This window comes from Schistocerca gregaria, chromosome 6 (assembly GCF_023897955.1).
Source record: "Schistocerca gregaria isolate iqSchGreg1 chromosome 6, iqSchGreg1.2, whole genome shotgun sequence".
In the NCBI taxonomy this organism is placed as follows: domain Eukaryota; kingdom Metazoa; phylum Arthropoda; class Insecta; order Orthoptera; family Acrididae; genus Schistocerca; species Schistocerca gregaria.
Window position 1 is genome coordinate 498,808,670 of NC_064925.1, and position 14,711 is coordinate 498,823,380.

The 14,711-nt window shown below is 43.0% G+C and overlaps 1 protein-coding gene across 2 annotated transcripts in view; it reads left to right on the forward strand.

Moving 5' to 3' along the window:
* Window positions 1-11,134, forward strand: part of LOC126278674 (uncharacterized) — a 544,140-nt gene extending 533,006 nt beyond the window's left edge. For both annotated transcript variants that reach the window (XM_049978912.1, XM_049978913.1), the window contains one exon: window positions 9,972-11,134. In XM_049978912.1, the coding sequence (XP_049834869.1) occupies window positions 9,972-10,080 (109 nt within the window). In that variant the 3' untranslated portion in view covers window positions 10,081-11,134. The remainder of the gene's footprint in view (window positions 1-9,971) is intronic.
* The last annotated feature ends 3,577 nt before the right edge of the window (window positions 11,135-14,711 follow it).

Sequence of the window (14,711 nt, forward strand, 5' to 3'; positions counted from 1 at the left end):
ACCAAAATCGGGCAAGGATCTCTCACACCCTGACAGCTACAGACTCATGAGTTTACTGCCAACGCTGGGAAAGGTACTGGAACGTGTCCTACTGAAACGCGTGCTGCACATCCTTGTGACACACATCATCATCCGACCGGAGCAGTTTGGCTTCTAGGCGAAGCTATCGGCTGAGTTACAACTACTGCGCATCACGGAATCTAACAAGAAAAAACATACCATTGGAGTCTTTCTCTATATAGAGAAGGCGTACGATAAAGTATGGCGACGCAACTTGATCGTCAAGCTCCGACGTACCACTTCCCTACCAGACTGCTATTTAAAACTTCTCGACAATTTTCTTCAGGATCGCAGATTATATGTTCGCATTGATGACAAGAATTCAACAACACGACCTGTCCGACTTCCACAAGGATCGCTCATATCTCCACTGCTGTTTAATTTATACATTAGCGACCCCCCCAACGGCGCCACATGTTACTGCCAGTTTCTATGCCGACGACACAGCGCTCCTGACTGCAGGCACCAGAATGGACCACCCCGTCACACAGATGCAGCGCCAACTAGATTTAGTGGACCACTGGACCCACAGGAATAAAATAACGGTCAATGCAGCGAAAACCAAAGTCATTGTCTTCTCACGTCGGAGACCCATCGTCAATGAACGCTTACGGATATCAGACCAGCCACTCCTCTGGCAACAACTATAAAATACCTGGGAGTGCATCTGGACACCAAACTGCTGTATAGTCATCACATTATGGAGAAGAAGACGTCTGGCCTCAAAATGCTGGGAGCTCTCCTCCCATTTCTGAAGGGCTCGAACCTCAGCCAACGCACGAAACTCCAGTTGCACCACATCATAGTCGAACCATCTATTTTGTATGGATCGATCTCTTGGGGTACTACGTCTGCCACTAACTACAAGAAGTTACAGACTGTACAAAGTAGATGCCTACGATGGATCAGTGGAGCCCAATGGTGGATCCGGAATCATGATATTCATCGAGCCTTAAGCGAATCTTACCTCTCAGATAAGGTCAAGGAGAAGGCACGAACCTTATTTCGGAAGTTGGACATGATACGTGACAGTACACCACAACTCACCACAGCAGGCACGGTAGAACCCTTACGCAACCACAAATATAAAGTATCGAAGGCGATAGTATTTGAGCCTCCGTAAATGACATATCTACGTAATTCTCCATAATTTAAGGACATAAAGTCCTTTAAAACTTCTACACACATGTTTTCAAACACACACCAAAAGCAACGAGTTAAAGGACCCTTCTGTGCGCCCAAACTAAAGCTGGAAGAAGAATAAATAAATAAAGAGAAACTTTTTACCCTTTCCATTCCCTACAGAAGTAAAAATCAACGAAGTTGGTCAGACTTCAGCAGCACCACCACCACCACCACCACCACCACCACCACCACCCACCCACCCACCCACCCACCCACACATACACACACACACACACACACACACACACACACAAGCGAAAAGCAAGCAGAACTGTCTGCACTCTTGTAAAGACGTTCGTTCTACCACGCGAAACCCAAGGGGAACCGAGTGACATATTGGAACGTCATCCCTTCGAATTATTTATGCCACTCAAGGTTCCTGTTTCACAAGAAATTGTTTTCTATCATTATTTGTTAAGTAATTGTTACTCTCTCATGTAGGTTACTGCTGCTGTGAATTACAGACTGAACAGTTAGTTTTATATTACGAAACTTGGTTACACAGGGATACAGGGTGAAGCGAAATTCGCGCATTCGGGCTTCCCACCGCAACTCGTCACACGCCAGTGATAAAAAAAAATGTCTCACGACATTTCGTCGGGCGAGTACATTCGGCAGAAAAAGGAAGTTAAGGAATGACAATCTGGCAGCACTGTAACCTTATGTACGGTAACTACCTCCATCAGCACATACCAGTTGCGTTATGTACTTGGTACAGTGCTCAGCGTTTTTGGTTAGCATGCTGGAGGTCGAGGGTTCGATCCTCGGTTGTGGAAGAATCTTTTTATTTTCTGATTTCATTCTGACATTTCATACTGTAATATACACCGTTTCTTAGGTCACATGTATCCTAAATTTACATTTTGAAACGCTGAGCATAACAAATATGTGGTTAGACAAATAAGAAATAGACAGTTGACACAAATGGCCTCTTATAGGACAGAATAGCCATAAAAACAATATCAGTTTTTAGTGGCTAAAGTTGGTAGTACAGTACAATAACACATCTTCTTGTCATTTATACTACTTTTAATATGACCGTTCATATGTCGCTCATTAGCAACCAGTGACAATAATAATGTCCATATTAATGACTGCATGACCTTCACAACAGGATACGTTGCCCTCAGAACAACAGTAGCTCAAAGCGACCACCCTGCACGTTCGAACATTGCGCAAACCGCCGGATCATACAGCTCTGGACCCTTCGCAACGAAACTGCGTCCAGAGTAACAAGAAGTGCATGATCACGTGCTACCAATTCTTCCACATTTGTTGGCGAAGTAGAGTACACTTGCTCCTTCAGGTGTCCCCACAGGAAGAAATCCAGGGGATTTAGATCAGCTCAGTGTGGTGGCCGGTGGCCATACAACTGGACTTCCATGTCCAAGCCATTTCCCTGGAAATGTTCCAAATACTGTCGCATATTAATTCCAGAGTGTTGAGGTGCACTATCATGTTGGAGCAATATACTCTGCCAAACATGTATTGGAACATCTTTCTGAGCATCAAGCAGATAGTTTGAGAGGAATGCATGATACCTTTGGCAGTTAACCAGCCAGCCAACATGTAGGGGCCTACACATCTGTCGCCCAATATTTCGGCCCAGACGTTGATAGCAAAGCCAACTCGATACCCACGGTCGCGGGTGACGTACAGGTTAACCTCACGCCAATAGTGGGCATTGTGCACGTTGAAGACACCCTCACGAGTGAATGCTGCTTGATCTGACCATATTACGGTGTTCGTGAAGTCATCGTTGGCTTCCTGTTGTTGTTGGAACCATTCACAGAATTGCATCTGTAGGATGCAGGTGTTGCGTGGAAACATAATGATAGCGGTGCAGCAGGTTAACTATCATGCACTGCGAGACACACAGCTGCCTTGGTAACAAGGGAACCTCCACATCGCACCCTCCTCAGATTTAGTTATAAGTTGGCACAGTGGATAGGCCTTGAAAAACTGAACACAGATAACTCGAGAAAACAGGAAGAAGTTGTGTGGAACTATGAAAAAAAATAAGCAAAATATACAAACTGAGTAGTCCATGCGTAAGATAGGCATCATCAAGGAGTTTCTGAGCTCGGGAGCCCCGTGGTCCTGTGGTTAGTGAGGAATTAGGGAACTAGAGTTACTTGGTTCAAGTCTTTTCAGACAATTATTTTGCGAAGCTGCACAGGTACACAGAGCAGTATTGTTTACGTGATCGTGTGTCAATTATCAAAGTTCTGTCAGTCACGCACAATCAACTTCGCTCTCCAAAATTCCAAGACATGTTCAGATATGCTTTGACATATGCAGGATTTGACGGTCTACATACGGAAAAATTTGAAAACGTTAAAAACATATGTTTTGACAGAGCACAGGGAAAACTGTGCGACTGTGACACTGTTGCATTCATTTGTTGCAGTTTATGTGACAAACTCTAATGTTTTCATCACTTTTTTGGCAGTGATTATCACATCCACAAGAAAACCTAAATCGAGCAAGGTAGAAGAATCTTTTTACCCATTCGCCAAGTGTACAAGTTAGGTGGGTCGACAGCATATTCCTGTCATGTGACGCATATGCCGTCACCAGTGTCGTATAGAATATATCAGACGTGTTTTCCTGTGGAGGAAGCGGTTGACCTATGACCTTGCGATCAAATGTTTTGGGTTCCCATTGGAGAGGCACGTCCTTTCGTTTACTACTGACACGGTTTTGCGGTGCGGTCGCAGAACACACACTAAACTTATTACAGTGAACAGATGCGTCAATGCACGAACGGGCAGATCATAACTTTGCGAAAATAAAGAAATTAAACTATTCACTCGAGGGAAGACTTGAACCAAGGACCTGTCGTTCCGCAGCTGCACACGCTAACCACGGGACCACGGCGCTGCTGAGGGCAGAGTAACCTTGATGTTGCCTGTGTTGCACAAGGACTACTCAGTTTGTATATTTTGCTTATTTTTTTCATAGTTCCACACAACTTCTTCCTGTTTTCTCGATTGATCTGTGTTCAGTTTTCAAGGCCTATCCACCGTGCCAACTTATAACTAAATCTGAAGGGGGTGCTATGGGGAGGTTCCCTTGTAAGCTACGTGCACTTTGCTGAGGTTCTTTGTGTGCGACCTCCAGAATAGCTTCCCCAGTAGCTGGAGTACGTTGAGTCCGTGGACGACGACTCTCACGCAGTGGTGGAAGGAGAGAACCTGGCTCCCGAAGGCGCAGCTCCAGATGACAAAACGCATTTTTATCTGGATGGCGTTGACGAGGATATCTAGCAGCATATTCACGAGTGGCAACACCATCCCGGTTGTCCGATGCACCAAGGACCAGAAGCATATCCACATATTCATCGTCAGTGTATGCCATACGTCTGCCACACTGGTTTAAAGGTTTACAATGTGAAAATTCGATATGTGTACGCATGTACGTTGGAGTCTATGACAGGTGCGTTACTCCACTTGCAACTAGTCCCTGTCTGGGGACAGTTCTCACAGCGTAAACACGCCAACAGTCCTGTGCACTGTTCCACCTAACGCCTGACTGGTGTTGTTCTGTGTGATTCATCGCGACACCGCTAATTGTGAAATGTTCGGTTTCGAATTACACTGCTTTCCTAAAGGCAATGGAATGATGCTTCCACAATCCCATCGACAGAATAATAATAATAATAATGCATTGAGATAAGTAGTGAACACCATGCAGTTACCAGACTCAAGTGTTGACTGGTATAATTAGTGGGACCATGGTGATAACACATGCAAATAGTAAACGATTTTGGACGTTATTCACAAAGCACGTTGCTAGTCCTACTGGTAACGTGAGGCCCTAACAAAATCTAATGGACCTAAACGAGGCTTGAATAATAGTTGGTACTAATCTATGGGACCATTGAAGGAGGCTACAACGAAAAAAGGTTTCACATCTAGTAGACGTAATGTTGAAAATAAATTCACGCCCACGATGTGGAAAGGGTTTCTTTCAAAGCTGACCAATTTTCCATTTCTATGATTGTAGTACGTAAGTGCAAATTTTTCCTAGAGGACACGCTTCAATCACTGTTGACGATTAAGATGCCAGATACCGTACCACCTGGACTAAATTTGCCAAATAAAAAGCGTATGCCTCAACTCAAGATCGAACCATCGGCCCCCTGCACGCTAAACCAAAACTCTATCCACTGCACCAACTGTACAGCACAATGTGTATTTGCTGACAGAGATAGTAACCATATGTAGGGTTACAGTGTTCCCATTCTTTAACGTCCTTTTTCTGCCGGATGTACTCACCAGATGAAATTTTGTGACAGACATTTTTTTACCACTGGCATGTGAGGAGTCGCACTGCGAAGCCCGAGTCCGCGAATTTCGCTTCACCCTGTATATACACTACTGGCCATTAAAATTGCTACACCGCGAAGATGACGTGCTACAGATGCGAAATTTAACCAACAGGAAGAAGATGCTGTGATATGGAAACGATTAGCTTTTACAGAGCATTCACACAAGGTTGGCGCCGGTGGCGACACCTACAACGTGCTGACATGAGGAAAGTTTCCAACCGATTTCACATGCACAAACAGCAGTTGACTGGCGTTGCCTGGTGAAACGTTGTTGAGATGCGTCGTGTAAGAAGGAGAAATGCGTACCATCACGTTTCCAACTTTGATAAAGGTCGGATTTTAGCCTATCACGATTGCGGTTTATCGTATCCCGACATTGCTGCTCGCATTGGTCGATATCCAATGACTGTTAGCAGAATATGGGATTGGTGGGTTCAGGAGGGTAATACGGAACGCCGTGCTGGATCCCAATGGCCTCGTATCACTAGCAGTCGAGATGACAGGCATCTTATCCGCATGGCTGTAACGGATCGTGCAGCCACGTCTCGATCCCTGAGTCAACAGATGGGAACGTTTGCAAGACGACAACCATCTGCACGAACAGTTCGACGACGTTTGCAGCAGCATGGACTATCAGCTCGGAGACAATGGCTGTGGTTATCCTTAACAGGAGCGCCTGCGATGGTGTACTCAACGACGAACCTGGATGCACGATGGCAAAACGTCCTTTTTTCTGATGAATCCAGGTTCTGTTTACAGCATCATGATGGTGCATCCGTGCTTGGTGACATCACAGTGAATATACATTGGAAGCGTGTATGCATCATCGCCATACTGGCGTATCACCCGGCATGATGGTATTGAATGCCATTGGTTACACGTCTCGATCACCTCATGTTCGCATTGACGGCACATTGAACAGTGGACGTTACATTTCAGATGTGTTACGACCCGTGGTTCTACCCTTCATTAGATCCCTGCAAAACGCTACATTTCAGCAGGATAATGCACGACCGCACGTTGCAGGTCCTGTACAGGCCTTTCTGGATACAGAAAATGTTCGACTGCTACCCTGGCCAGCACAATCTCTCACCAATTGAAAACGTCTGGTAAATGGTGGCCGAGCAAATGGCCCGTCACAATACGCCAGTCACTACTCTTGATGAACTGTGGAATAGTGTTGAAGCTGCATGGGCAACTGTACCTGTACACGCCATCCAAGCTCTGTTCGACTCAATGCCCAGGCGTATCAAGCCCGTTATTACGGTCAGAGGTGGTTGCTCTGGCTACTGATTTCTCAGGATCTATGCACCCACATTGCGTGAAAATGTAATCACATGTCAGTTCTAGTATAATATATTTGTCCAATGAATACCCGTTTATCATCTGCATTTCTTCTTGGTGTAGCAATTTTAATGGCCAATAGTGTATTTACAGAGCAGTTTTGCACACGGACGACAAACTTGTTTCTGGAGCTATTGCCCTGGCAGTGACAGCAAATCTTCGGAACGAGGACGAAAACAAAAAGCCAGACGTTGTTGAGTTCAATCCCAGCTGAAAATAAGGGACAAAGGCAGGGCATTATGCTTACTGCTAATGAAAGAACTGAGGCTCGAAGATCTGCACGAATTTCGGAGCTTCGTGAGGATGGACATGGCCTGTTTCGAGAGGCTGCTGTCTATGATAGAAGATGGAATTAGCACGTGTGATACATTCATGGGGGAGGTTGCCTCACATTCTCGAAAGTAATAATTAAATCATACATTTAAACGTTCAGTGATCATCACGAATAAAATACCAGTAAATGCTCTGTCAACTTAAGGCTGGTTGTAACATTACATTTCCTGACTACTGGGGTATCAAAAAAGAATCTCGCTTTTAGCCACATAATAGCACAGCCCAGCATTTCAAAAGTCGTTGTGAATATATGCACTGTAATTAACAACATTTTAAACGTGCACTTGTGGTATTTGTCCAAGTTTGGAATTATATATGTACTACTCAGTGTTTTGCAGTCCTCGTCTGTCACACTGGGCCAAACTGCGCGGACATTCTCCCCTATTACTGCCAGTTTCTCTTTTCTGCCATGCTGAAATAAAGCAAGAGATGCAATCAAATCAAAAAAGAACTTTTGTAAACTATGGCATTACGATACAAATCGAAAATATAACGTTATATGCATATTATTCAGAAACAAACGATTTCTGACGTACCTTATTATGATACAACGGGTCATACGTAGTGCACCTTTTCTCACTGTATGCCTGAGTTAAGACGCTTAACACCCCTTTGCTCCATTTCATTTCTGGAATACGAAGCAATCAATTGAAAAAAACGCTTTGACAAACACCTAGTATAAAAGAGATTTTACTGCAAAAATTTTTTTTCTGCATTTATGAAACATACTTACAGAAAAAAATCCCTAACACGAAAATCTGAAATTAACCACTAACCGCCAACCAACAAGCAAATAACAAGCAGAAAACACTGTGGTATCCTCTTCTGCACATGTGCAAGTTATCGCTGTCTACTGCGCATGCGCGGATAGACAGTGATTTATAACTGCGCTCTATTCTGGCGCACGGATAATGTGTCTGGTAATTTTCGTAGTTTCACCCATTGTACCGCTAGATGGCTGTCGCGCTAGACCAGTACCGTTTGCGGCGGATGCCCGTGTAATACCCGTGTAAGAGCACGAGGTGATGACCGTCACCTACATGTTATGGCTCGTAAGTAGCCTGAGAAAACGTAACTACGCTGTACCTTTTCAGGGACGACTAGGGCGGCTGTGTCGATACAGATAGTGTGCAACCGCCTCCAAACGATCAATATGGCCCCCTGACGTCCATTACAAACAGCAGTACCGCCCCTCACACCCCCCGCCCCACTGCACCTTGTTGCTCGAATAAAGAGGACAGAGGAGTGCTTGGATTACAATCTGGATCTATGGAATCAGATCCTCTTCACCAGCAAAATCACTATTTATCTTGAGCCTAATGATCATCATATAAAAGTGTAGAGGCGACAAGGTATGAATGTACGTGTCGGGCATGGAGTCTCATCGGTCAGCAGGAAAATGGATCAGTCATGCTTTGGTATTATACACGAATGTTGTACACCTGTCATCGCCATTGAGAGTAACATGAGGGCTGCACTGTTGTAGGAAAGGATCCCCCAGTCTATTGTCCAGCCCTATAATGCACATTTCGGCAATAGCCTTGTCTTACAAAACAGTAATCCATTAGCATACCACGCTCACTTGATACAGGAGTTAACCAAAAGGAATCGCCTGTGATTATCTGCTTAGATGAACCCGACTGATGATGCACTGGACCATTTGATAGCAGTGCATTGTCACAGAAACGTCCTCACACACTGGATGACCTCAGGAAGGTATCTGCCAAATAGTGAAACAGGCTTGAGCAGTAACAGCTCGACCACCTTGTGGGCAGCATGCCATGCGCGCTACAATGCGTGGTGTAGCGCGACATGTAGTTAGTAAACTGGAGATAAACATTAAAAGAAAAGTATGTCACAGTATCAGAAAAATCACTTCCTCATCAACAGTGTAATCATGGGTGCATATGGCTGCATTGTTTCATAGCGAAATGGTGTGCTATCCATCAGATGGCCCAAAATCTGCGCTATGTGGACAATTTAAGAGTGGATGGTTGTGGATGAAGCAGTAAAATGCATCTCCTGAGTGCAATCCTGGCATATTATATTGGATTTAAAGCAGACGGTCCTGATAATCAATTTCAGATAGGGGATGTCTTGACCCGAGAGAAATTCACCCATCAGTGCATTTGTTTGTGAAAGGGCATTACTGCCCATAATAAGGAAGTTTGGATGAACTGGAAAATTGCAGAAAGTACTCTCGGTTGTGCCATGTGGCTGTCCAGTGCCCAGTCTTCTTACAACCGCACATTCTCACGACCACAGCTGCGAGCAGTCGTGTACAGTGGCTACATTCCTGCCAGTCTCTCTGCAGTGTCACAGAAGGAACAACGAGCTTCTCGTGGCCCTGTTACTCGACCTTGTTGAAACACGGTGAGGTGCTGATAATGGTGTCTTTGTCACCTTAAAGCTATTCTTGACTAATGTCAACTCACCACATCCACTCTCAAAGGTAACTTATGCTCATGACATTTGTAGTGTGTATTTAAAGCAAACCTGATTTGCATCCTCACAGTGGTGCTATTAGCGCCACTTTTATGTGACCAGAGCAAAATTTGAACAGACGTCATCTTTCAGATATCTAAACAGGCCTGCCAATTTCTGTTTATCTCTTACAACTCTTTCTGGATGTTGTCAATTTTTTTTCTGTCAGTGTATAATTCCTGTCTCTGTCTCTATGCTTATGGCACACAACATAAAAGTCTTTGTATTCCAGGGAGACACATCCACCAGATGCCGATGACATCACCTATAGTCAGGAGCTACTGAACGACCGCCCTGAAGCAGACAACCTGTTCACGATACTGCGGGAGCTGACAGTGTGACAGGAGGTCGACACAACAGCCTCAGCCAAAGTGTATTCCGTTCCTGGTGCTCGGCAACCTCCCTGCACTGCGACACAGCTGGTGGTGGTGCATCAGTCGTCTGTAGGATCTCACATCGAGTCCCACTGTTGGACTTCAGACATCGAGCATGACACGCACATTGCTCTGGCCCTACGTTCATAAACCACTGCTTCCTGAACCCCGTATCTGTGTCAACTCGAGGTGTGAAGGAGAGTGAGTCCCTTCATTTACCTTGATATTTTTCATACAATTATGTACATACAGATATGTTCTGAGCAACTACTATCAACTTATTTCTGATTGAACTCTCAGACACTTATCTTTAAGTTACTGAGTTTCATTTGTGTTCAATCAATTTCGTACCTGATAAAATATGTAACTGCTTCTCCTTCCGATGTTCATAAGTGTTATTTTTTCTATCATGATGCTGTAAATGATTAATTCATGACACGTGCATTTGTTTATTATGCAACACTGTTTTATATAGTTGACATCTCATTTACGAAGCCTCAGTCACTCGTTTTGTATATAGTGCAAATATTTATGTTGTTTGTTAGCCATTTAATTTAATTTATTGTAGCCACTAAAATAATTACATTGCAAACTTTTCATGTAGAATGATCTCATCCACATTACGTACATTTGAATACTTTTTAAATATATGTACTACATTTTTAAAGAAATTCTGTCTGTCAATTTTATTTTGCTGAGATTCATTTGGTTCTAAGTACAGCTGCAGCATGAAAATACTGAACAGATAGTAATTACAAGAAATATTGCACCTTGGACTGCTGAATCAAAGTTAAGAACCTTAAAAACAAGTTATACCTTAATTGACCTTGAAAGGAGTAATTTAACATAATCTAAAGTAATCTATGGATTACAAAGGTTGACTGAAAAATTTGGCTACAGCTTATTATATAAATGAGACTGAAGGAAAGGGAATACACTTCAGAGGTAAAAAATATTATGCTGCACAAAAGATTTATTAATAACTAAGTAACCAATAGACTGCCTTCTTGCAAAAGTTTATTCTGCCTCCAAATTCACTGTAACATATACATTACTTTTTTCATTTTGATTTGTAAGAGCAGACCAATGACAGTAAAACAGTAGCCATTGTGCTTGGATATTAAAAAATGAAACAGAAACAATATTGTTGCAAAAAAATAAATTACCACTTATTAATTAATGTTCTGCAAGGATGGTAAAACAAATCTACAGTAAAAAAAAGAGTGCATCTTTTATGTGTTAAGAAATATTGTAATACATTGTTTGGAATTTATAGAGAGAAAAATAGGTCAAGCTAGTTAGTTCAGAGTTGTATTACACATTTCTGCACTCACCACAATACATGGATCTCTTACACTACAGCAGACACCTCATTGTTAAGACATGGACCATGTACCTACATGCCCTGAGATAACAAATGATCAACTTCATACAATTTTCTCATTATACTGCAAAGAGGGCCAGTCTTGCTTGGAAAATGAAGGCAGATCTCACCATCACTGACAGAACTTACTGTGGCACAGAGCCAAGTGGGGTGGGGGGTCATGGGATTCACTCAATATATGAGAGCTCCATTACACATACGAGGTAGCTACATGGGTAGCAGTTGGTTTGTGGAGTGCACTGTGCAGGTTTTCAGGTTACAGGAGTGCAGAGTTGTGAAAACAGGGATTCAGCCTCAAAGAATGGCAGCCCTAAAAAACATTGCCATAGGTGTGTTGGGGAAAAAACAGATCTTAAAGTGCTTGGAGAAAGTACTGGCACAGATATTGTTATATTCAATGGAAGCTGGCTATAGCTGGAGGTAAGTTCAGCTGTAAATAAGCCAGACCAAGGGGATGCAATCCTGATTTACCTCAAGTTAATATATTGTTTTGTGGGTGTAACAGTTAGTAGAAAATGCTCATCTTCATTTTTTGGCAACCCCCAAAGCTACAGTGGCTGTAAAGAATTGAGAGAATCTGCTCCAGCAGATTTGCTGCAACTTCCCAAACTCTACACAGTGTAGCTTACGATTGGGCTTGCAAGAGATATTTAAATAATCAGGTTGACTAGAATTTTCATTTTTACAGTTACATGTTTGACTCAGCTGGTATTGGTTTCATGCACAAAAGCTGTTACCAAACTGGCTCTATCATGGCTGATTCACCACTGCTTGTATATCAGTTCACTAATTACAGGTGATCCATTATTACAGACAGAAAATTTGAGGATTACCATTAGATTTATGTTGACATTCACAAACTGATAGCAGAGTATTAAACAGTAATGTATTCTTTTTATGTTGGAATAATAAGTATTGCTTGCTTCTTTGTTTTTTAACACTGAGATTTACAAAATCCATTTGCAGGCAATAGATTATATAAAACCCCTTATATCATGGAATATGTTTAAGTATCAATTAGTAACAGTCAAACTAGACCAGAGACGTTTTTGTACTTGATAAAATTTAAATGAAATTAACAACAAAATATAAAGCAGTATAGTAAATTGAGTTTCAAATGACTGGATAAATGAAATAAGAATGTTACAAAAATTTATTTAGGTTTGTAAATGTGGCAGCCTGGTTCCTGAGGACTACACTTTCCTCAGAGTACCGTAGATGAGAATCAGGTATGATACTCTGAAATTTCCTGCAGTTTGTACCCATATTGGAGTTTAGGGAAGTCTTTATTGCATACCATTATCATCATCCATACAAAACATAATGAATATAGGAGTGTTTAAGTGACATCACTAATAATTATGCATCTTTTTATACTGAGTTTCTTAATTGAAACAGTAAGTCAATTCATAAATAAGTCAACACACATAACACCACACTTGGTACACAGAAGTATTACATGAGGCACTATTTACAAACAGTCAGAGGCCAGAACAAACAAATAGTTTAAAACAAAATCTTATAATAAAAAATAACAGAAAAATCCTCAACAGGCAAGCTAACCTTCCAGCTGCAAAAAGAACCACAATACATCCACCAAAACTGATCCTGACCTTATAATTCTACCTACTGACAATGGCTCCACCACTGTTGGTTTGAACTGCAAGGATTACATGGGAAAAAGACTCCACCAGCTGTCTGATTCATCCACCAACAAACTCTGTTACAGTGACTCCATTCCAGAAATCCAACAATATCTCCAATCTCTCCTCAGGTTCTTCGGCCCATCCCAGAACCTCTCCCCAGAGTCCATCTCTCTATTCACTCCTACCATTCCCCACACTCCTACCTTCTACATGCTTCCTTACATCCATAAACACAACCACTCAGAATGCCCCATTGGCCGGTTACTGTGCCCCCGCTGAGAGAATCTCTGCTCTCATAGACCAACATCTTCAACCTATTACCCGGAACCGACCCTCCTATATAAAAGATACCAACCATTTCCTCCACTGACTCTCCGCAGTTCCACTTCCCTCCTGCTCGTAACTATTAATGACACCTCCCTTTTCACTAACACCCCTATTGTCCACGGCCTTATTGCTACTGAACCCTACTTTTCATTCCAACGGCTGACGGATTCCAAACCAGCAACTTCCTTCCTAGTCGCCATGGCCAACTATATCCTCACGCCCAATTACTTCTCCTTCAAAAGCCTCACCAACAAACAAATCCAGGATACGGCTATGGTCAGCTGCATGGCACCATCCTATGCCAACCTATTTGTGGGTCACCTAGGGAAATCGTTTCTAACCATCCAGAATCCCAAACCCCCTCACCTAGTTCAGATTCAGTGATGACATCTTCTTGATTTGGATTAAGGGTGAGGATACCCTATCCATTTTCCTCCAGAACCTCAATATCTTCTCTGCCATTCATTTCACCTGGTCCTTCTCAATCCAAAAAGCCACCTTCCTCAATGTTGACCTCCACCTCAAGGATGGCTACATCAGTACCTCCATCCATATCAAACATACCAACCACCAACAACATCTCCACTTTGACAGCTGCCACTCATTCCATACCAAGAAGCCCCCTCCACAATGCCTAGCCACCTGTGGCCATTATATCTGTAGTCATGAGCAGTCCCTCTCAAAATATGAGGAGGATGTCACTGAGGCCTTCACAGACTGTAATTACCTTCCCAGCCTTGTGCAAAAACAGATCTCCCATGCCTTATCTCTCCAACCACTGACCACCTCCCTTAAGTGCTGTTATCTGGCCTCAGAGGAGTATTCCCCAACTGACACAGTACCACTGAGGATGAAGAAACTGAATTACATTCTCCACCAAGGATTTCATCATAACCTGAAATGAAGAATGTCCTATCTGCTATGCTTCCCACCCTTCCCACAGTGGTATTCCACCGCCCATTAGACCTACACAACATCCTCCTCCAACCCTGCATAGCCCATGCTTGCAGCCCCTTGCCTCATGACTCATAATCCCTGTAATAGACATAGATGCCAAACCTGTCCCATACATTCTCCCGCTATCACCTATTTCAGTCTGATCACAAGCATCACCTATCTCATCAAAGACAGGGATACCTATGAAACTAGTCATGTGATCTACAAGATAAGCTGCAACCACTGTGCTGCATTCTACATGGACATGACAACCAGCAAGCTGTCTGTCAACATGAATGGGCACT